Genomic DNA, 25054 nt, shown 5'->3' on the forward strand with positions numbered 1-25054 from the left:
CAATATTGTCAAAATACCACACTTGGATCCACTTCGAGGACAGCGTGAAACAAGCTTTTGTGCCACAAGACGGGCAGAAAGCAGCAACTTCACTCTGGCTGTACCCTTCTCCAGAACATCACTCCATCTGAGATCATACATACCCAGGATGACTAGAGTATGAAACACATTCGTACAGCATAATGATGTCAACGAGATAGTCAGTTGATCAAATGAAAATGCTGGCCCACAGATGGCTCCAACTTCATCCTGTTTCCTACTTGTATGTCTCATAACAATAAAAATGCTTTCAAATGAGCTGATGTAGGTAACAGCTCTTAGCTTGCCAATAAAGTTAGGAATCCTTAACCTGTAAATAGCTGTCAATAAAGCTAGGGATCCTTAACCTTGTCAAACCCTGTGTAAAAAAAAAAAAAAAAAAAAAAAAAAAAGAGAGAAAGAGGTAAAGAGAGAGAGAGAAAGAGGTAAAGAGAGAGAGAGAAAGAGGTAAAGAGAGAGAGAGAAAGAGGTAAAGAGAGAGAGAGAGAGAAAGAGGTAAAGAGAGAGAGAGAGAGAAAGAGGTAAAGAGAGAGAGAGAGAGAAAGAGGTAAAGAGAGAGAGAGAGAGAAAGAGGTAAAGAGAGAGAGAGAGAGAAAGAGGTAAAGAGAGAGAGAGAGGTAAAGAGAGAGAGAGAGAGGTAAAGAGAGAGAGGTAAAGAGAGAGAGGTAAAGAGAGAGAGGTAAAGAGAGAGAGAGGTAAAGAGAGAGAGGTAAAGAGAGAGAGGTAGAGGGAGAGGTAAAGAGCGAGGGGTAGAGAGGGAGAGGTAGAGAGAGAGGTAGAGAGGGAGAGGTAGAGAGAGAGGGAGAGGTAGAGAGAGAGGGAGAGGTAGAGAGAGGGAGAGGTAGAGAGAGAGGGGTAGAGAGGGAGAGGTAGAGAGAGAGGTACAGGTAGGTAGGTAGGTTTTTTAGTGCCAGGAAGGAAAAAAAACTGGCAGAAATCGTACACCAAATCCAGTCATTTCTGGAGTGGAATCACAATCGATGGCCTCCACTCCACACCAACAGATACAGATATTAGTGCCAGGAACCCCCCACCAGTGCCACCCATACTACCAATCCAATGACATTCTTCTTTGCAAATATACAGGGTCTCAAGCCAGCAACGAACAACAAAATACCTTTCATCCATGGACTGCTTGCAGAGGCAAATGCAATGTTCGCAGTTTTCACAGAGACCCACATAAAGGATCACTTGGACAACGAAATATGGATCCCAGGTTACAACCTATACAGATGCGACAGAGTGAACAGGCAAACGGGGTGGGGGGTTGACCTGTATATCACAGTCGCTTATTTGCACAGAACCGCTGATAGCGCTAACATCCCTTATCATAAAAATCTTTGAAAGGGTCCTAAGAAGCAAGATTGCCACCCATCTAGATACTCATCAATTACACAACCCAGGGTAGCATGGGTTTAGCGCACAAAATGAATGCTAAAGGAATAACAGGAAAAGTTGGTATAATTTCTTGACAAACTGAAGACAGAGTAAAGTCTGAGGTGGCTACAGTGACAAGCTCTGTTCCGCAAGGCACAGTACTTGCTTCCATCTTGTTCCTCATCCTCATATCTGACATAGACAGGGATGTAAGCCACAGCACTGTGTCTTCCTTTGCAGATGACACCCAGATTTGCATGACAGTGTCTTCCATTGCAGACACTGCAAGGCTCCAGGCAGACATCAACCAAATCTTTCAATGAGCTGCAGAAAACAATATGAAGTTCAACGATAAGAAATTTCAATTACTCTAATATGGTAAACGTGAGGAAATAACCCTTTGACTGTCGCGGCCGTATATATACATCTTACGAGGTACCGTGTTTGACGAATATATACTCATAAATTCTAGCGGCTTCAAATCAAGCAGGAGAAAGCTGGTAGGCCCACATGTGAGAGAATGGGTCTGTGTGGTCAGTGTGCACCATATAAAAAAAATCCTGGATCACGTAGTGCATAATGAGAAAAAAAAACTACGACCGTTTTTTTTTAATTAAAATGCCGACTTTGTGGTCTATTTTCGTATAGTATTTATGGTTGTATTCTCGTTTTCTTGGTCTCATTTGATAGAATGGAAAACATATTATAGAAATAGAGGTGATTTTGATTGATTTTACTATAAAAAGAACCTAGAAATGGAGCTCAAAGTAGGGGAAATGTTTGATTTTTGCCAATGTTCAAAAGTAAACAAATGATGCCATTGTCCAATAAATGTCCAACTAGCCATTCTAATATGCAGTCATGAATGGGTTGATGTTATTTATACAATTATTACAGTATTGCAGTAGTCTGCATAATAGTAACTCTTCTATTTTTTGTTTGAATAAAAATTCAAAATAGAAAGCAAGAGTAATGTCAGAAGGGCCTGGAGACATGACTGATAAGCAAAGAAAATGTTATTTTAGAGCCAGGAATGTCTGCATTGTTCATTCTGGACCTTATTTTGAAATTGTCATATTTTTTAGTTTTCGTGAAATTGGCCAAATTGCAAATTTCTGACCACATTACAGTGTATTAGGTAGTTGAAATCGGTAAATGGGCAGTTCTAAAGAAATAGCTGAGTTTGGGCGACTGGAACAATGGAATTAGCCGAAAATAGGGCTCAAAGTGGGCGAAATTGCCGATTTGTAAACAGTGCCGAGGTCGCTAACTTCGCGAGAGCATAATTCCGTCAGTTTTCCATCAAATTTCGTTTTTTTTTTTTTGGTGTCATTACAATCGGGAAAAGATTCTCTATCATTTCATAAGAATTTTTTTTTTTTTTTTTTTTTTTCTTTTTTTTTTTTTTTTAAATTTTGCGACACCAGGAGACACCTCAGGATTGGGGGTTGCAACAGTCAAAGGGTTAAAACTTCATAAGAGTGTAAAACAAATTCCAACCACACAATAGAGTGAAAAACTAATGTCAAAGACCTGGGAGTGATCATGTCGGAGGATCTCACCTTCAAGGACCATTACATTGTATCCATCGCATCTGCTAGAAAAATGACAGGATGGATAATGAGAACCTTCAAAACTAGGGATGCCAAGCCCATAATGATACTCTTCAGGTTGCTTGTTCTCTCTAGGCTGGAATATTGCTGCACACTAACAGCACCTTTAAAGGCAGGTGAAATTGCTGACCTAGAAAATGTACAGAGAACTTTCACGGCACGCATAACCGAGATAAAACACCTCAATTACTGGGAGTGATTGATGTTCCTAAACCTGTACTCCCTGAAATGCAGGCGGGAGAGATGCATGATTATATACACCTGGAAAATCCTAGAGGGACTAGTACCAAACTTGCACACAAAAATCACTCCATATGAAGGCAAAAGACTCGGCAGACGATGCAGTATCCTCCCAGTGAAAAGCAGGGGTGTTACTAGCACGTTAAGAGAACACAATGAGTATCGGGGGCCCAAGACTGTTCAACTGACTCCCAGCATTCATAAGGGGGATTACCAATAGACCCCTGGCTGTCTTCAAGCAGGCGCTGGACAAGCACCTAAAGTTGGTACCTGACCAGCCGGGCTGTGATTCGTACATTGGATTGCGTGCAGCCAGCAGTAACAGCCTGGTTGATCAAGCCCTGATCCACCATGAGGCCTGGTCACGGACTGGGCTGCGGGGGCGTCGACCCCCGGAACTCTCTCCCGGTAAACTCCAGGTATGGGTTTAGCACTTCCCATGAATATAATAAGAGTAGTTATTTGAAAGTGACAATTCCTTAAAAAAAATATGGCTGTAGTTACCAACTATGTACTACTAATTGGAACCCAGACATTAGTTTACACCTTACAATATATAACAATTCATGTACATAATGGAATAAGTATTTCTTGTGCAGATTGTTGTTTTGGAGAGAGGAGAAATAGTACATGTACAGTATTTTTGCTGCACAGCACATCTCGGCTAATAAGTAAGTTTATTTAGGTACAGGTACAAATAAATAGTTACACAAGTTATCATACATTGTAACATATGTTTAAATTACCTAGGATAACCCAGAAAAGTCTGACAGTGACTTACTTTTAGTATTGAGTCCTGTTATGTACCAGTAAAATGTAAACAACTAACAGGATTGATGGTAGAATAACGTTAAGTTACTTCAGATTAGATTATTTTAGAGTGGTTGGGTTTTGTTAGGTTTGGTTATATTTATTACATACAACAAAATACTATCTTAACTGCAAAACCAATTCAAGCATTTTAATTCATATTTTAATGACTGAAATTGGCTTGCAAACAGTTACCAACATGCTTGCCTCACACGGTGGTTCAATCCCCAGCAAGGGTGGAAATGTTGGGCGTGTTTCCCTACACCTGCTGTTCCTGTTCACTGAGCGCTAAATAGATACCTGGGTGTTAGTCAGCTATTGTGGGTTGTATCGTGGGAGGCAGGATTGAAAGACCCCAATAATATAATTATTTCTTCAAGTACATGTACAAGGTATACAAGCCTAGCTGACATCAGTGACATACATTTCTGGCAGATTAGGTCAGTTTTGTCCCAGGGTGTGACCCACACCAGTTGACTAACGCCCAGGTAACCATTTTACCGATGGGTGAACAGGGACCGCAGGTGTCTTATGGAAACACATTTTAATGTTTCCACCCGTACTGGGGAATCAACCCCCAGACCTCAGTGTGTGAGCTGACTGCTCTAGCGAATGAGCTATGGGAAATAAGTCCTCAGTTATCCTGGTGGCTAACCCTCTGGCTTAAAAATCCTAACAAATCTTATTAAATATTGTATGTTTTTGGGCAATTATTGTATGTTTCTTCTCAGCATATTTTTGGCTCTAATAGTTTAAAATTGCCAGTGTTACATAGGTTTTTCCATGGAGATATTTTTATGCCAATGCAAAAAAAAAAAATGAATAGTAACCTAATATGCCTAACATAACCTAGAATTCATGGTTGATATTCAGTTTAGTTGCTTGATGGAACTTAGTTACATAATTTTTATCATTCAAGCAAGGTATCCAAACTCAAGCAAAAATTAGTTTTCTGCAAGTTATTTTGGGAGATATTAACCATATATAACTTTTATGAGAGGAAGATTTAGGTGTAAAATGTGTGCCATGTCCAGTTAGTGCCTAGCATTCAATTCAGGTGATCTAGTCATAGACTTAGCGCAAAATTTTTATTTCTTACAGGTGTGGCTAAAAGGAAAAGAATGGCAGCAGTGCAGCCTGAGGCAAGTGATAATGCAGAGGAGGAAAGTTATTTTGCTAGTGCTGGTGGCACCTATGTGGAGGATCCGTTTCCTAATTTGAAAGGATTTCTATACTGGGCAAACACACAGTCAAAGGATGCAGTGAGTGCCAGAATAGAAATGGTATGTGCACTGCATTGTCTGAAATGCACTGCATGCTAGTGGCTTTCATTTGGGCCTAACAGTATTTATTACATGTAAACTACATTTTACTGCATAAAAGATATAAAAATTTTGAATTTTAATAAATTGAAAACTTTCTTAAATCTTAACTTTTTCATTCTCTTCAGTTAGTGCATTTACTAAAAATTCTTGATGTAAATTTTTAGCTACCCAGCTGAACATTTTTTTTTTAAGAACATAAGAACATAAGAATGTAGGAACACTGCAGAACGCCTACTGGTCCATACGAGGCAGGTCCTTATCAAAACGACATCTACCTAAAAAAAAAAAAAAAAAAAAAAAAAAAAAAAAAAAAAAAAAAAAAAAAAAAAAATTCTTGATGTAAAATTTCTTGATGTAAAAATTCTTGATGTAAATTTTTAGCTACCCAGCTGAACATTTTTTTTTTTATTTTTATTATCACACTGGCCGATTCCCACCAAGGCAGGGTGGCCCGAAAAAGAAAAACTTTCACCATCATTCACTACGTCACTGTCTTGCCAGAAGGGTGCTTTACACTACAGTTTTTAAACTGCAACATTAACACCCCTCCTTCAGAGTGCAGGCACTGTACTTCCCATCTCCAGGACTCAAGTCCAGCCTGCCGGTTTCCCTGAACCCCTTCATAAATGTTACTTTGCTCACACTCCAACAGCACGTCAAGTATTAAAAACCATTCGTCTCCATTCACTCCTATCAAACACGCTCACGCACGCCTGCTGGAAGTCCAAGCCCCTCGCACACAAAACCTCCTTTACCCCCTCCCTCCAACCTTTCCTAGGCTGACCCCTACCCCGCCTTCCTTCTACTACAGACTGATACACTCTTGAAGTCCTTCTGTTTTGCTCCATTCTCTCTACATGTCCGAACCACCTCAACAACCCTTCCTCAGCCCTCTGGACAACAGTTTTGGTAATCCCGCACCACCTCCTAACTTCCAAACTACGAATTCTCTGCATTATATTCACACCACACATTGCCCTCAGACATGACATCTCCACTGCCTCCAGCCTTCTCCTCGCTGCAACATTCATCACCCATGCTTCACACCCATATAAGAGCGTTGGTAAAACTATACTCTCATACATTCCCCTCTTTGCCTCCAAGGACAAAGTTCTTTGTCTCCACAGACTCCTAAGTGCACCACTCACCCTTTTCCCCTCATCAATTCTATGATTCACCTCATCCTTCATAGACCCATCCGCTGACACGTCCACTCCCAAATATCTGAATACATTCACCTCCTCCATACTCTCTCCCTCCAATCTGATATCCAATCTTTCATCACCTAATATTTTTGTTATCCTCATAACCTTACTCTTTCCTGTATTCACTTTTAATTTTCTTCTTTTGCACACCCTGCCAAATTCATCCACCAATCTCTGCAACTTCTCTTCAGTATCTCCCAAGAGCACAGTGTCATCAGCAAAGAGCAACTGTGACAACTCCCACTTTGTGTGATTCTTTATCTTTTAACTCCACACCTCTTGTCAAGACCCTCGCATTTACTTCTCTTACAACCCCATCTATAAATATATTAAACAACCATGGTGACATCACACATCCTTGTCTAAGGCCTACTTTTACTGGGAAATAATTTCCCTCTTTCCTACATACTCTAACTTGAGCCTCACTATCCTCGTAAAAACTCTTCACTGCTTTCAGTAACCTACCTCCTACACCATACACCTGCAACATCTGCCACATATCCCCCCTATCCACCCTGTCATACGCCTTTTCCAAATCCATAAATGCCACAAAGACCTCTTTAGCCTTATCTAAATACTGTTCGCTTATATGTTTCACTGTAAACACCTGGTCCACACACCCCCTACCTTTCCTAAAGCCTCCTTGTTCATCTGCTATCCTATTCTCCGTCTTACTCTTAATTCTTTCAATAATAACTCTACCATACAGTTTACCAGGTATACTCAACAGACTTATCCCCCTATAATTTTTGCACTCTCTTTTGTCCCCTTTGCCTTTATACAAAGGAACTATGCATGCTCTCTGCCAATCCCTAGGTACCTTACCCTCTTCCATACATTTATTAAATAATTGTACCAACCACTCCAAAACTATATCCCCACCTGCTTTTAACATTTCTATCTTTATCCCATCAATCCCGGCTGCCTTACCCCCTTTCATTTTACCTACTGCCTCACGAACTTCCCCCACACTCACAACTGGCTCTTCCTCACTCCTACAAGATGTTATTCCTCCTTGCCCTATACACGAAATCACAGCTTCCCTATCTTCATCAACATTTAACAATTCCTCAAAATATTCCCTCCATCTTCCCAATACCTCTAACTCTCCATTTAATAACTCTCCTCTCCTATTTTTAACTGACAAATCCATTTGTTCTCTAGGCTTCCTTAACTTGTTAATCTCACTCCAAAACTTTTTCTTATTTTCAACAAAATTTGTTGATAACATCTCACCCACTCTCTCATTTGCTCTCTTTTTACATTGCTTCACCACTCTCTTAACATCTCTCTTTTTCTCCATTTACTCTTCCCTCCTTGCATCACTTCTACTTGGTAAAAACTTCTCATATGCTAACTTTTTCTCCCTTACTACTCTCTTCACATCATCATTCCACCAATCGCTCCTCTTCCCTCCCGCACCCACTTTCCTGTAACCACAAACTTCTGCTGAACACTCTAACACTACATTTTTAAACCTACCCCATACCTCTTCGACCCCATTGCCTATGCTCTCATTAGCCCATCTATCCTCCAATAGCTGTTTATATCTTTCCCTAACTGCCTCCTCTTTTAGTTTATAAACCTTCACCTCTCTCTTCCCTGATGCTTCTATTCTCCTTGTATCCCATCTACCTTTTACTCTCAGTGTAGCTACAACTAGAAAGTGATCTGATATATCTGTGGCCCCTCTATAAACATGTACATCCTGAAGTCTACTCAACAGTCTTTTATCTACCAATACATAATCCAACAAACTACTGTCATTTTGCCCTACATCATATCTTGTATACTTATTTATCCTCTTTTTCTTAAAATATGTATTACCTATAACTAAACCCCTTTCTATACAAAGTTCAATCAAAGGGCTCCCATTATCATTTACACCTGGCACCCCAAACTTACCTACCACACCCTCTCTAAAAGTTTCTCCTACTTTAGCATTCAGGTCCCCTACCACAATTACTCTCACTTGGTTCAAAGGCTCCTATACATTCACTTAACATCTCCCAAAATCTCTCTCTCTCTCCTCTGCATTCCTCTCTTCTCCAGGTGCATACACGCTTATTATGACCCACTTCTCGCCTCCAACTTTTACTTTAATCCACATAATTCTTGCATTTACACATTCATATTCTCTTTTCTCCTTCCATAACTGATCATTCAACATTACTGCTACCCTTTCTTTTGCTCTAACTCTCTGATACTCCAGATTTAATCCCATTTATTTCCCCCCAACGAAACTCCCCTACCCCCTTCAGCTTTGTTTCGCTTAGGGCCAGGACATCCAACTTCTTTTCATTCATAACATCAGCAATCGTCTGTTTCTTGTCATCCGCACTACATCCACGCACATTCAAGCATCCCAGTTTTATAAAGTTTTTCTTTAGTTTTTTTTTTTCTTTAGTTTTTTTTAGTCGCCTCATACGACACGCATGGCTTATGGAGGAAAAATTCTTTTCCACTTCCCCATGGACAATAGAAGAAATAAAGAGGAACAATAGCTATTTAGAAAAAGGAGAAAAACCTAGATGTATGTATATATATATGCATGTGCGTGTCGGTGAAATGTGACCAAAGTGTAAGTAGGAGTAGCAAGATATCCCTGTTATCTAGCGTGTTTATGAGACAGAAAAAGAAACCAGCAATCCTACCATCATGCAAAACAGTTACAGGTTTCTGTTTCACAGTCATCTGGCAGGACGGTAGTACTTCCCTGGGTGGTTGCTGATACCCCGAGTTTCGGCCATAATTTGTTCCAGAAGGCTGTTCAAGTGCCATTACCAAACGAATTTGTTCCCATAAGGAATAATGTAAATTAGATTAGTCCATTTCAGACCCCCAAAAATACACTTACAAAAGCACCTACAATAATACACTTACATAATTGTTCGAGTTGGGAGCTGTATGAAACTCGGGGTACCACTGTATATTGTATGTACTGTACTTCTAATGGAGAAATTGTACATGTGGTATAATATATAATAATAATATAATTATTTAACCATAAGTACATGTACAAGGTATACAGGCCTGACATCAATGACATATTACTACAGTGGACCCTCAGCTAACGATGGCATCACCTTACGTTTAATCCAGCATACGATACATTTTAACGCAAAAAATTTGCCTCGGCTAACGCTAAAAAACTCACCCTACGCGATTCGTTCGAGACATGTCCATGTGTGGCCTGAGCATGCCTCAGTTGTCCCGTGGGTGCCAATGTTTACAAGCCAGCCAGTGCAGTCGCATCCACGCATACAGTTGGAACATTTCATATTATCACAGCGTTTTTAGTGATTGTACCTGCAAAATAAGTCACCATGGGCCCCAAGAAAGCTTCTAGTGCCAACCCTGCAGGAAAAAGGGTGAGAATTACTATGGATATGAAGAAAGAGATTAAGGAAATGTGTGCAAAGTGGCTTGAGGTGCAAACCTTTATGGATGAAAATCACCCTCACACAGCTATTGCAAGCTGTGCTGGTGACTATTACAATGACGATGTTGTGAACCACTGTTACAAAAAATGTGATTCTAAAAGCTTAGAGATCTCCAGTGAACACTAGAAATGACTGCCCTTCTAGCATCCAGCCTGTTACTGGGTTTTCGTAACAAGTAGTCAGTATCCTTGTCCAATTATTCATTAAAATTCAGTATGATTCAATAGTGCTTCAGGATTACAACTGGTAGGCTACTAACTAGAGAAATTAAAATTTAATAAATTTATTAATCATCAAGTTGTCTAGAGGTATATTATCAAATTAAATTAAATTAATCACAGCAATCAAAATAATATCACATCTCTCGTTTACAGTATTATTGTGCTGAAAGCACATATCACATTTATAATTCTTGAGTACCATCTGGTACATTAACATTTAATAAGATATTACAAATATGTACAAGTAAGTTTGTGTATGTGTGTAAGTGCTCTAAGTAGTTCTCTGTCTCACGACTCGACTTGACTTAAACAAGTGACTGACGAAGTCCTCACATAAACTAACTTCTTGACTGACTGGCAACCAGAACAGACTGCTTGAACAATAAAAAGAATGCTAAGCCCACTAGCAATACAACAAGCAACTGCGACACAATCAGGATCAAGGAGATAATATAACGACACTAAGTAGGGACCTGGAGTTTACCTGGAGAGAGTTCCGGGGGTCAACGCCCCCGCAGCCCGGTCTGTGACCAGGCGGCCTGGTGGATCAGAGCCTGATCAACCAGGCTGTTGCTGCTGGCTGCACGCAAACCAACGTACGAGCCACAGCCCGGCTGGTCAGGAATCGACTTTAGGTGCTTGTCCAGTGCCAGCTTGAAGACTGCCAGGGGTCTGTTGGTAATCCCCCTTATGTATGCTGGGAGGCAGTTGAACAGTCTCGGGCCCCTGACACTTATTGTATGCTCTCTTAACGTGCTAGTGACACCCCTGCTTTTCATTGGGGGGATGTTGCATCGTCTGCCAAGTCTTTTGCTTTCGTAGTGTGATTTTCGTGTGCAAGTTCGGTACTAGTCCCTCTAGGATTTTCCAGGTGTATATAATCATGTATCTCTCCCGCCTGCGTTCCAGGGAATACAGGTTCAGGAACCTCGAGCACTCCCAGTAATTGAGGTGTTTTATCTCCGTTATGCGTGCCGTGAAGGTTCTCTGTACATTTTCTAGGTCAGCAATTTCACCTGCCTTGAAAGGTGCTGTTAGTGTGCAGCAATATTCCAGCCTAGATAGATCAAGTGACCTGAAGAGTGTCATCATGGGCTTGGCCTCCCTAGTTTTGAAGGTTCTCATTATCCATCCTGTCATTTTTCTAGCAGATGCGATTGATACAATGTTATGGTCCTTGAAGGCGAGATCCTCCGACATGATCACTCCCAGGTCTTTGACGTTGGTGTTTCGCTCTATTTTGTGGCCAGAATTTGTTTTGTACTCTGATGAAGATTTAATTTCCTCGTGTTTACCATATCTGAGTAATTGAAATTTCTCATCGTTGAACTTCATATTGTTTTCTGCAGCCCACTGAAAGATTCGGTTGATGTCCGCCTGGAGCCTTGCAGTGTCTGCAATGGAAGACAGTCATGCAGATTCGGGTGTCATCTGCACAGGAAGACACGGTACTGTGGCTGACATCCTTGTCTATGTCGGATATGAGGATGAGGAACAAGATGGGAGCGAGTACTGTGCCTTGTGGAACAGAGCTTTTCACCGTAGCTGCCTCGGACTTTACTCTGTTGACGACTACTCTCTCTGTTCTGTTAGTGAGGAAATTATAGATCCATTGACCGACTTTTCCTGTTATCCCTTTAGCACGCATTTTGTGCGCTATTACGCCATGGTCACACTTGTCGAAGGCTTTTGCAAAGTCTGTATATATTACATCTGCATTCTTTTTATCTTCTAGTGCATTTAGGACCTTGTCGTAGTGATCCAATAGTTGAGACAGACAGGAGCGACCTGTTCTAAACCCATGTTGCCCTGGGTTGTGTAACTGATGGGTTTCTAGATGGGTGGTGATCTTGCTTCTTAGGACCCTTTCAAAGTTTTTTATGATATGGGATGTTAGTGCTATCGGTCTGTAGTTCTTTGCTGTTGCTTTACTGCCCCCTTTGTGGAGTGGGGCTATGTCTATTGTTTTTAGTAACTGTGGGACGACCCCCGTGTCCCTGCTCCCTCTCCATAGGATGGAAAAGGCTCGTGATAGGGGCTTCTTGCAGTTCTTGATGAACACGGAGTTCCATGAGTCTGGCCCTGGGGCAGAGTGCATGGGCATGTCATTTATCGCCTGTTCGAAGTCATTTGGCGTCAGGATAACATCGGATAGGCTTGTGTTAACCAAATTTTGTGGCTCTCATAAAAAATTCGTTTTGATCTTCGACTCTCAGTCTGGTTAGCGGCTTGCTAAAAACTGAGTCATATTGGGCCTTGAGTAGCTTACTCATTTCCTTGCTGTCATCTGTGTAGACCCATCTTGTTTAAGTAGGGGCCCAATACTGGATGTTGTTCTCGACTTTGATTTGGCATAGGAGAAGAAATACTTTGGGTTTCTTTCGATTTCATTTATGGCTTTTAGTTCTTCCCGCGATTCCTGACTCCTATAAGATTCCTTTAGCTTGAGTTCGATGCTTGCTATTTCTCTGACCAGTGTCTCCCAACGCATTTCAGATATATTGACCTCTTTTAGCCGCTTTGTTATTCTTTTCCGTCGCCTGTAAAGGGAGCGCCTGTCTCTTTCTATTTTACATCTACTCCTCCTTTTTCTTAGAGGAATATGCCTTGTGCATACATAGAGTGCCACCAAGTTAATCTGTTCTAGGCATACGTTGGGGTCTGTGTTGCTTAGTATATCTTCCCAGCTTATATCGGTTAGGACTTGGTTTACTTGGTCCCACTTTGTTTTTGTTATTGAAGTTGAATTTGGTGAATGCTCCCTCGTGACTAGTCTCATTATGTCGGTCTGGGGTTCCACGCATACATGTCTGAACCTCAATTATGTTGTGATCTGAGTATATTGTTTTTGATATGGTGACATTTCTTATCAGATCATCATTGTTAGTGAAGATGAGGTCTAGTGTATTCTCCATTCTAGTAGGCTCTATTATTTGCTGGTTTAAATTGAATTTTGTGCAGAGATTTAAAAGCTCGTGTGAGTGTGAGTTTTCATCAGAGCTGCCTCCTGGTGTTATTACTGCAACAATATTATTTGCTATATTCCTCCATTTTAGGTGCCTTAAGTTGAAATCCCCCAGGAGCAAGATGTTGGGTGCAGGAGCTGGAAGATTTTCCAGACAGTGGTCAATTTTTAACAGCTGTTCCTGGAATTGCTGGGATGTTGCATCCGGAGGCTTGTAGACTACCACAGTGACTAGGTTTTGGTTCTCGACCTTTACTGCTAAAACTTCCACTACATCATTTGAGGCATTTAGCAGTTCTGTGCAAACAAGTGACTCTGCAATATACAGGCCAACCCCCCCCTTTTGCCTGTTCGCTCTGTCACATCTGTATAGGTTGTAACCTGGGATCCATATTTCGTTGTCCAAGTGATCCTTTATGTGGGTCTCAGTGAAAGCCGCGAACATTGCCTTTGCCTCTGCAAGCAGTCCACGGATGAAAGGTATTTTGTTGTTTGTTGCTGGCTTTAGACCCTGTATATTTGCAAAGAAGAATGTCATCGGACTGGTGGTATTGTTGGTACTGGGGGGGGATTTTTTTCCGGCATTAGTATCTCTATCTGTTGGTTTGGAGTGGAGGCCATCGGCTGTGGTTCCACTCCAGGAATGACTGGATTTGGTGTACGATTTCTGCCATTTCCTGCCAGTTTTTTTTCCTTCCTGGCACTAAAAAACCTCTCCCTCTTGAGTGGCTGTGGCTACCCAGGTTTTCCCATGGCCTGGATGTTTTGTATCTTTTTGTACCCTTTAGATGGTGTGCCTGGCAATTTAAGTTATAGCACAGTCTTTCCTGTACTGAAGAGGTACACATTTCAGGGTGAAAAAGCTTACAGGAAGGGAGTTTGCATTTTCCTGTTGTCATATGTGCATGGCATTTTCTAGGGTGGTCATAGTTGCACGTCCCGTCTGTTTTTCCAGATTTCCCATGTCTGCAGATACCAAGTGCATAGTATGTGCACAGGCTTGGTTTCCGTTTGCCTTGGGTTTCTGTGACTGTATTCCCTGTTGGTGCATGTTTCCCTGTCTTATTCCTATCCTCCCTAGCACCAACAATGGAGCTCCCACCAGTTGTTTTTGGTAATATATCCTCACTATAGCTAGTAGAGTCCTCTTGTTTGCTATTTCCTGTGGTATTTCTAGTTTGCAATATTGGTTTTATCTTATCTTTGACTACACTTGTTTCCCCACTACAGCTCCTGTCCCCCTATGAGGTCATTTATATGTATTCCTTCCTGCGTATAATTCCCGACTACCTGGACAAAATCTCCAGCTTCACCATTACTGTCTCCCAGGACAGCACCTCCAGCTTCACCATTACTGTCTCCCAGGACAGCACCTCCAGCTTCACCATTACTGTCTCCCAGGACAGCACCTCCAGCTTCACCATTACTGTCTCCCAGGACAGCACCTCCAGCTTCACCATTACTGTCTCCCAGGACAGCACCTCCAGCTTCACCATTACTGTCTCCCAGGACAGCACTATCAGCCCCACATTTACTGACTATCAGGACATCACCTCCAGCCTTACAGTTTCTGACTACATGGCCAGTATCAAGGGCAGTACCATTCAGCCCAGACTTTTTATGTTCCCATCTGTTGTAGAAAGCTTCCAGGTTGTCTATGAAAGCAGCTTTGATGTTATCCTCTTTTAATACCCTTGTGATTTTAGTCCACAGATTTTCCTCATTTGGGCATACCCAAAAACACTTCCCTGTTTTTATACTGCTTGTAGCTAGTTCTTGGATATCTGCACAAGGGGCATGACACCAATTTCCACAAAAATGACAATTTATCCATGTGGAAGCCCGTTTCTTTGATTGACTGCAGACTATACAGAGCTTCATAATGATTTGAGTGGTTGATTTACTGAAATTCTACTAGCAACCTCTTGAATACTCTATTAATAACCTACTTAAATGAAGCTCTAGCTATTTGTATTTCTATTTCTAACTAATTGGACAGCTTACCGTGTACGTTCCTGATTTATATTTATTGTTTGTGTTTGATAAGGGCGCCTACAACCCCATCCGTTTACAGTCTGCTTTATTGTCCAACGAAACCGTTTGAAACCAGTCAAGGGTTTGGACCATCAAGGGTTCGGACCAGTTGAGGGTTCGGACCAGTCGATCTGATCTGATCAGTGGGTCACTTATTTAAAACATACTAGTCGGTGATTTGGGCTAACACATGAAGGATCTACTTGAAATTATCTACCCGAGTAATATGTGATTTGATTGATACAAAAGTATAACTTGCGTGTTGAGCCGGTGATTTCTGGCAGCTCCTACAGTGACGAACGGTCGAGCCTCAACCCTTGTTTATCAATCGCTGTATCTAGCTTTTCTAGTTTTTTTTTTTTTTTCGTCTCCACCACAATAAATGCTATATTATCACTATAGTTGACTGATGGAAATTTTGGAGGAAGGACGCTTTTTCTGTAGTAATAATTGCTTCTCGTTGTGTATATTGCGACCGCTGGTAACTACAGGTTATATGAAATTCACAGTATACGTCTGGTATTTCAAGAAAAAAGAAACTAATGAAAGTCGCTCCACTCCACTAAGTACCATTATAATACTGGTTAGTTGCTACTACAACACTGTATTCTGCTATTCACTGGTATCACTAGATTATATGCGAGTACACTAGCAGGCCAGGAAGATTATTAAAACAGCTGACCACTGTGGTAAGATTCTGGCGACTTCTGGCACCTGCCTCTAGGCTTATCACTTCATTTACAAATTCACCTGTTTTCAAATGACACTTTAGCCTTTATCATCTATATACTAGGGAGCCACTGTAGTATACACTATACACTATTTATACACAATGTTATCAGGGAGACTTTCTTTCCTCTGACAAAGAAAAGTTCTATTATTATTATTTTGCACACGGAACACAGGCCTATGATTCCCCTCTGGCAGTAAACTCTGCTAGGTAGTGCACACTAATTCTCCTTTTTTGACTCGGTATATAATGTTTTCTGCCCAAGATTGGTTCCAGGCGCTATAGGGATGTATCGTATAGGATTGATGGCACAAATTAAAGTTCTAGCATGTAAGAGCGACCGTGTAAACACGAGAAAACCCGGAGCACAACGAGGCACGCGGCACTGCTCCACTGACCTGTTCCACCATCAGCAGATCCTCCACGAAAGTCATAAAACTCCTATAATACTGAATCTAAGTTCAGCATAAGAAAATCCCCAACTGTGATAATACACAGATACCAGTACAACGTTAGGTCAGAAGCTACAGCTCAGGACATGAGATGCTCAAAGTGTCTATGCGACACACAACCTCAGTATAACGTCGAAAATCACTAAGTCTATACAATGTTCTGTGAACAGAGTTCTACAGAACTAACAAGAATAATGACAGACAATCTGTCCGACCACCAAGAGAGTCTAGACCAGACTGAATACTTCAAGCGAGGTGAGGACACCCCCCCTCGATCACGTGATAGCTCCGTGGACAGTACTGCCCAGCAACAGAAGCCGGCAGAATAACGAGCAAAGAGCAATAATTACAGTAGTTAGACAATCAAGACTTGAACTGAGCACATAATATATTACATCCTACCTAACAAAGGAAGCTACGTCAAATAACAATATAAAGCAATACATTTACGATTTAGCTATTATCGCAAATATAAGCAATATAAAATTAAATGAAAAGGTAATAATTATATATATACATAATAATCATTGCAACCCATTAAGGGGTTGCAACAACCACTTTAGACAAATCATAAAGGAATGGGAGGTACAGGCCTCTTTGGACAGATATGTTGTGCGACAGAGGTCCAGTGACTCTTAAGCTGGTCCTAGTGGCATTAAAAGAAGGGAAGTAACCTCGGAAAAGGACTTGATACCTCAAGTCCTAATGGAAGGGGATTCCCCTTCTAAACATTAACAACTTCCACACACTCCCCTCCTCCCATCCCATCAATCATCACCAGATCTTCAATAAAGGTAAGTGTCAGTTTGTGTGTATTAAAATTAATATTTCATGTGGTAAAAAAATTCTTTTTTTCATACTTTGGGGTGTCTTGCACGGATTAATTTGATTTCCATTATTTCTTATGGGGAAAATTAATTCAGCTAACGATAATTTCAGCATACGATGAGCTTTCAGGAACGGATTAATATCGTTAGCTGAGGGTCCACTGTTATTACCTGGAGTTTACCTGGAGAGAGTTTCGGGGGTCAACGCCCCCGCGGCCCGGTCTGTGACCAGGCCTCCTGGTGGATCAGCGCCTGATCAACCAGGCTGTTGCTGCTGGCTGCACGCAAACCAACGTACGAGCCACAGCCCGGCTGATCAGGAACTGACTTTAGTTGCTTGTCCAGTGCCAGCTTGAAGACTGCCAGGGGTCTGTTGGTAATCCCCCTTATGTGTGCTGGGAGGCAGTTGAACAGTCTCGGGCCCCTGACACTTATTGTATGGTCTCTTAACGTGCTAGTGACACCCCTGCTTTTCATTGGGGGGATGGTGCATCGTCTGCCAAGTCTTTTGCTTTCGTAGTGAGTGATTTTCGTGTGCAAGTTTGGTACTAGTCCCTCTAGGATTTTCCAGGTGTATATAATCATGTATCTCTCCCTCCTGCGTTCCAGGGAATACAGGTTTAGAAACCTCAAGCGCTCCCAGTAATTGAGGTGTTTTATCTCCGTTATGCGCGCCGTGAAAGTTCTCTGTACATTTTCTAGGTCGGCAATTTCACCTGCCTTGAAAGGTGCTGTTAGAGTGCAGCAATATTCCAGCCTAGATAGAACAAGTGACCTGAAGAGTGTCATCATGGGCTTGGCCTCCCTAGTTTTGAAGGTTCTCATTATCCATCCTGTCATTTTTCTAGCAGATGCGATTGATACAATGTTATGGTCCTTGAAGGTGAGATCCTCCGACATAATCACTCCTAGGTCTTTGACGTTGGTGTTTCGCTCTATTTTGTGGCCAGAATTTGTTTTGTACTCTGATGAAGATTTAATTTCCTCATGTTTACCATATCTGAGTAATTGAAATTTCTCATCGTTGAACTTCATATTGTTTTCTGCAGCCCACTGAAAGATTTGGTTGATGTCCGCCTGGAGCCTTTCAGTGTCTGCAATGGAAGACACTGTCATGCAGATTCGGGTGTCATCTGCAAAGGAAGACACGGTGCTGTGGCTGACATCCTTGTCTATGTCGGATATGAGGATGAGGAACAAGATGGGAGCTAGTACTGTGCCTTGTGGGACAGAGCTTTTCACCGTAGCTGCCTCGGACTTTACTCTGTTGACGACTACTCTCTGTGTTCTGTTAGTGAGGAAATTATAGATCCATCGACCGACTTTTCCTGTTATTCCTTTAGCGCGCATTTTGTGCGCTATTACGCCATGGTCACACTTGTCGAAGGCTTTTGCAAAGTCTGTATATATTACATCTGCATTCTTTTTGTCTTCTAGTGCATTTAGGACCTTGTCGTAGTGATCCAGTAGTTGAGACAGACAGGAGCGACCTGTTCTAAACCCATGTTGCCCTGGGTTGTGTAACTGATGGGTTTCTAGATGGGTGGTGATCTTGCTTCTTAGGACCCTTTCAAAGATTTTTATGATATGGGATGTTAGTGCTATTGGTCTGTAGTTCTTTGCTGTTGCTTTACTGCCCCCTTTGTGGAGTGGGGCTATGTCTGTTGTTTTTAGTAACTGAGGGACGACCCCCGTGTCCATGCTCCCTCTCCATAGGATGGAAAAGGCTCGTGATAGGGGCTTCTTGCAGTTCTTGATGAACACAGAGTTCCATGAGTCTGGCCCTGGGGCAGAGTGCATGGGCATGTCATTTATCGCCTGTTCGAAGTCATTTGGCGTCAGGATAACATCGGATAGGCTTGTGTTAGTCAAATTTTGTGGCTCTCTCATAAAAAATTCATTTTGGTCTTCGACTCTCAGTCTGGTTAGCGGCTTGCTAAAAACTGAGTCATATTGGGACTTGAGTAGCTCACTCATTTCCTTGCTGTCATCTGTGTAGGACCCATCTTGTTTAAGTAGGGGCCCAATACTGGACGTTGTTCTCGATTTTGATTTGGCATAGGAGAAGAAATACTTTGGGTTTCTTTCGATTTCATTTATGGCTTTTAGTTCTTCCCGCGATTCCTGACTCCTAAAGGATTCTTTTAGCTTAAGTTCGATGCTTGCTATTTCTCTGACCAGTGTCTCCCTGCGCATTTCAGATATATTGACCTCTTTTAACCGCTCTGTTATTCTTTTCCGTCGCCTGTAAAGGGAGCGCCTGTCTCTTTCTATTTTACATCTACTCCTCCTTTTTCTTAGAGGAATAAGCCTTGTGCATACATCGAGTGCCACCGAGTTAATCTGTTCTAGGCATAAGTTTGGGTCTGTGTTGCTTAGTATATCTTCCCAGCTTATATCGGTTAGGACTTGGTTTACTTGGTCCCACTTTATGTTTTTGTTATTGAAGTTGAATTTGGTGAATGCTCCCTCGTGACTAGTCTCATTTTGTCGGTCTGGGGCTCCATGCATACATGTCTGAACCTCAATTATGTTGTGATCTGAGTATATTGTTTTTGATATGGTGACATTTCTTATCAGATCATCATTGTTAGTGAAGATGAGGTCTAGTGTATTCTCCAGTCTTGTAGGCTCTATTATTTGCTGGTTTAAATTGAATTTTGTGCAGAGATTTAAAAGCTCGTGTGAGTGTGAGTTTTCATCAGAGCTGCCTCCTGGTGTTATTACTGCAACAATATTATTTGCTATATTCCTCCATTTTAGGTGCCTTAAGTTGAAATCCCCCAGGAGCAAGATGTTGGGTGCAGGAGCTGGAAGATTTTCCAGACAGTGGTCAATTTTTAACAGCTGTTCCTGGAATTGCTGGGATGTTGCATCCGGAGGCTTGTAGACTACCACAATGACTAGGTTTTGGTTCTCGACCTTTACTGCTAAAACTTCCACTACGTCATTTGAGGCATTAAGCAGTTCTGTGCAAACAAGTGACTCTGCAATGTACAGGCCAACCCCCCCCTTTTGCCTGTTCACTCTGTCACATCTGTATAGGTTGTAACCTGGGATCCATACTTCGTTGTCCAAGTGATCCTTTATGTGGGTCTCAGTGAAAGCCGCGAACATGCAGAACAATGCAGAACATTTCTGGCAAATTAGGTCAGTTTTGTTCCAGGATGCAACCCACATCAGTCGATTGACACCCAGGTACCTATTTTACTGATAAGTGAACAGGGACAGCAGATGTCCTAAGGAAACACGTCCTAATGTTTCCACCCATGCTTAGGGTCGACCCCAAGACCTCAGTTTGTGAGCTGACTGCGCTAGCAATTGAGCTACTATATTAATACATGAATAATGGTAAAAGTTTGACTACTTTGTCCTGTTATATAACATACCTGATGTGCATACTATATTTATATAACCTGGATTATACCTGGAGAGGGTTCTGGAGGTCAGTGCCCCTGTGGCCTGGTCTGTGACCAGGCCTCATGGTGGATCAGGGCCTGATCAGCCAGGCTGTTACTGTTGGCTGCACACAACCTGACTTACAAACCACAGCCCAGATGGTTAGGTACCGACTTTAGGTGCCTGTCCAGTGACTTCTTGAATACATCCAGGGGTCTATTGGTAATCCTTATGTATGCTGGTAGGCAGTTGAACAGTCTTGGGCACCTGGCACTTATTGTGTTGTCTCTTATTGTGCTAGTGGCACCCCTCCTTTTCATTGGGGGGATGTTGCATCGTCTGCCGAGCTTCGCTTTCATAGAGAGTGATTTTCATGTGCAAGTTTGGTACTAATCCTTCTAGGATTTTCCAAGTGTATATAATCATGCATCTCTCCTGCCTGCATTCTAGGGAGTACAGATTCAGGAACTTCAAGCATTCCCAGTAATTGAGGCATTTTATCGCAGTTATGTGTACCATGAAGGTTGTCTGTACATTTTCTAGGTCAGCAATTTCACCTCCTTGAAAGGTACTGTTAGTGTGCAGCTATATTCCAGCCTAGATAGAACAAGCGACCTGAATAGTGTCATCATGGGCTTGGCATCCCTAGTTTTGAAGGTTCTCGTTATCCATCCTGTCATTTTTCTAGCAGACATGATTGATACAGTGTTGTCGTCTTTGAAGGTGAAATCCTCTGACATGATCACTCCCAGGTCTTTTACATTGGTTTTTTGCTCTATTGTGTGGTTGGAATTTGTTTTATACTCTGATGTAGTTTTAATTTCCTCACGTTTTCCTTATCAGAGTAATTGAAATTTCTCATCATTGAACTTCATGTTGTTTTCTGTGGCCCATTTAAAGATTTGGTTGATGTCCACCTGGAGTCTTGTGGTGTCTTCAATGGAGGACACTGTCATGCAAATTCGGGTGTCATCTGCAAATTAAGACACGGTGCTGTGGCTTACATCCTTGTCTGTCAGATATGAGGATGAGGAACAAGATGGGAGAAAGTACTGTGCCTTGTGGAACAGAGCTTTTTCACTGTAGCTGCATCAGACTTTACTCTGTTTACTACTACTCATTGTGTTCTATTTGTTAGGAAATTATAGATCCATCTACCAACTTTTCCTGTTATTCCTTTATCACACATTTTGTGCACTATTACACCATGGTCACACTTGTCAAAGGCTTTTGCAAAGTCTGTGTATATTACATCTGCATTTTGTCTGTCATCTAGAGCATCCAGTAGTTGGGACAGACAGGGGCGACCTGCTCTAAACCCATGCTGCCCTGGGCTGTGTAACTGATGGGTATCTGATGTGTAACTGATGGGTGGCAATGTTGCTTCTTAGAGCCCTTTCAAAGATTTTTATGATTTTTGTCTAGTTTTTAAGTAAACATTAATGTGAAATATATAGCTAGTGTTTTGACAGTGCTTTGTAAGGTTACTATGGATTTATCTTTTTTGTACTTTATAGGTTGAGAAGACCTGGCAGGTATCTTAAGTAGTGTGTATGACTAGAAAAATATGCACGTGAATAGAAGATGGGAATATATTATAGGCGAGATAAGAGAACTGCCAGTTAATTGGAAGGAATTTACGTTAGTATGTATAACAGCTATTGTCTTTAGGGATCCTATTAGAACCAGGAAGCTTGTGAGTAAGGGTTTCCCTTACTTTTTGTGTTAAGTTTATCTATGGAGATTTTAATATGATAAGTAGAGCAAGGGCCGTAGTCTCCAAATGTCAGTCTCCCATCACATACCACTTCCGCCCACTAGGACTGTTGTCAGGCTGAGCCATTTAATCAAATTCATGTTGAACTAAATGGCCATATAATTTTCAAATAGTGCCAAAATTTTGACATCATAGTATTCTGAATATGACTAAAAGTATTCCACTGTATTTTTGATGAACAGATTTCGACGATTTGTTATGATGGTAGCTTATTCAAACTTAGTGCGTGTATTCTTTGAAAATCTACTTATGATATTCTCATTTCTCTTGACAGCTTCAGGAGAAGTTAGAGCAAATTCACATTGCTCATGCTGAGGCCTCAAAAGAACTCCAGTCTCACATATTACAGTTCTCCACTATGATCAAGATATGGGGAGATGAATTTCAAAAGGTATTTAAGAATATCAAAATCAAATTAAATGTTTATTTATAAAAAAATTACAGACATTGGTGGGGTACATAGATGTGTGTATATATAGTGTATAACAATTTTACATTAACTATGATAATCTTCATTTTGGACTCGGCTGAGAAAAATAATCTACAACTCTTGAAGGTTTAGCACTGCCTCATCATTATGCTACTTCAATAAAGATTTTAATAAAAGTTAACCACTCATATCTTGTCTAGATTTAAGTAGTTATTATGTACAAGGATTAGTCTGCCCGACATGATAGCAGCTTTCTTTGTACTTGGCAAACCAAAACTGTAATTACACATTGTAACTTTTACAAAGAAATAAAATCTTTACCTTTTATGTTTACTACTGAGGAAATTAATTAATCAATAATTAATAATTATTAATCATCAGGATCATGTGCTGTATAAATGAGATGTGTTCTCAACTGTGCCTTAAAAGCATGAACAGATTCCTGATTGTTAAGACACTGACAACCTGTTGAACAATCTGTGAACTGCCTAAGACATGGATCTATCTATGCTGATTTCTTCCCAACAGCATAAGCTGTTCAACTACATATAAGTTTTGAATTTCAGATTTTAAGAATTATGCAGATTTCAGTTTGGGCTATATGTTTTCATAGTAACTTAATATGAATTTATCAGTACGGCATTTGAAATCTTACGCAGTATGTGATAAGCTATATATATAATTAAGTGACATATTCTGTTTGTGATGGAATGCAATTTAACACATCTTTATTTCAGTAGTTTCTTATATTGTACAATATTTATGGATCTGCAAATGTATGGAGTATTTCTCTTCAATCCAGGAACTTGATCAGCGCTACGGTATTGAAAAAATGAAGGTGATAGAAGACTTGCAAAACCCTCACAAGTTACAAGGACCACTGATAAAAGGAGTCCTAAACACAACGGTGATGTTTAAAATACGTCTTTATTAACTTTGAACTACTTTTGATATAGAATAAGCAGTGAGAAAAGACATGTATCAATAAATATCTAGTGTGTATTCTAGTAGATTAATTAGATGTATATTCACTTGTAACCTTCCTACAGGAGGCCCCACTATACAACAGGTCAGGTTCCAGGCTACTTATGTAAAGCAAAAATCACTGCAAAGGGAATCATACCCTTTTTTCACTTTCAAATGCATATAAAAGCCTGATAACATGTTTACACTATCATATATTAAGTGAACAATATAACTAGACCTAAAAAGTGCATAAACATTGCACACATTACTTACCTTAAAATATTTTCATCCTTAGCTTACAGTGAGATTATATTTATTGTAGGAAGTCTGAATAAATGAAGAATGGTATAACTGAAACAGCTGTATTAGCGAAAACATTGTAAAGCGAAGCACTGTAAAGTGGGGCCCTCCTGTATACATGTTGATTTATTGTGTATATACTGTGTATCCTTATAACTAGTTTGATATACAGCATTTTTCTTATGCTAACATTTTATTGGACGTTGGTATTATACAGGTGCTCCTCGACTTACAATTGGGTTACATTTCGACGAACCCATTGCAAATTAAAAATGTTGCAAGTCAAATACGTATGATCTGCTAAATATGTAAGTAAATATATAACTACTGTCACTAACTAAATACCAGTATTGAAAAGTAAATAAATGAATACAAGTTATGGACTTGCCAGATTCATGCTGGGTAATTATCTTAAGTTTCATCTCCCAAAGTTATTGCTTTCGCATCTTCATAAAGTTGAATTATCCTAAGTCGAACTATCATAAGTTGAGGAGCACCTGTATAATGGTCAGTGCTGATAAATTTACAACTAGACCTTAACTCAGATCTGGGTATTTATTTTCAAAAGAAGTTGCTATATGCATAGTAAGGGCATAATGTACATAATATAACATCTTACAATACCCATATTAGGCTTAGCTTTTTGGTCAAGTCTTTAAAGAATAATATGCTACTGTAGTCTTAGTGTTTATACAGTGTACAGAGGGATGGGGGGTAAAAGAGGTTCTGTATGTAAGGGGCTTAGGCTTCCAGAAAGTGTGTGGGCATGTTAGGTAGGAGTGAGTGGAGGCAAATAGTTTTTATGAGGTGCTGTTGGAGTGTGAGCAAAGTAACATGAAGGGATTCAGGAAAACTGGTTAGCCGGACTCGAGTCTTAGAGGTGGAAAAAAGTAGTGCCTGC

The 25054-nt window shown here is 40.8% G+C and overlaps 1 protein-coding gene across 1 annotated transcript in view; it reads left to right on the forward strand.

Moving 5' to 3' along the window:
- LOC128703774 (uncharacterized) overlaps window positions 1-25054 on the forward strand; it is a 59252-nt gene that overhangs the window by 16639 nt on the left and 17559 nt on the right. The window contains exons 2-4 of the mRNA XM_070103706.1: window positions 5181-5362; window positions 22732-22848; window positions 23690-23794. Coding sequence (XP_069959807.1) covers window positions 5201-5362; window positions 22732-22848; window positions 23690-23794 — 384 coding nt within the window. The 5' untranslated portion in view covers window positions 5181-5200. The remainder of the gene's footprint in view (window positions 1-5180; window positions 5363-22731; window positions 22849-23689; window positions 23795-25054) is intronic.

The sequence above is a fragment of the Cherax quadricarinatus genome, chromosome 87, assembly GCF_038502225.1.
Source record: "Cherax quadricarinatus isolate ZL_2023a chromosome 87, ASM3850222v1, whole genome shotgun sequence".
Lineage (NCBI taxonomy): Eukaryota > Metazoa > Arthropoda > Malacostraca > Decapoda > Parastacidae > Cherax > Cherax quadricarinatus.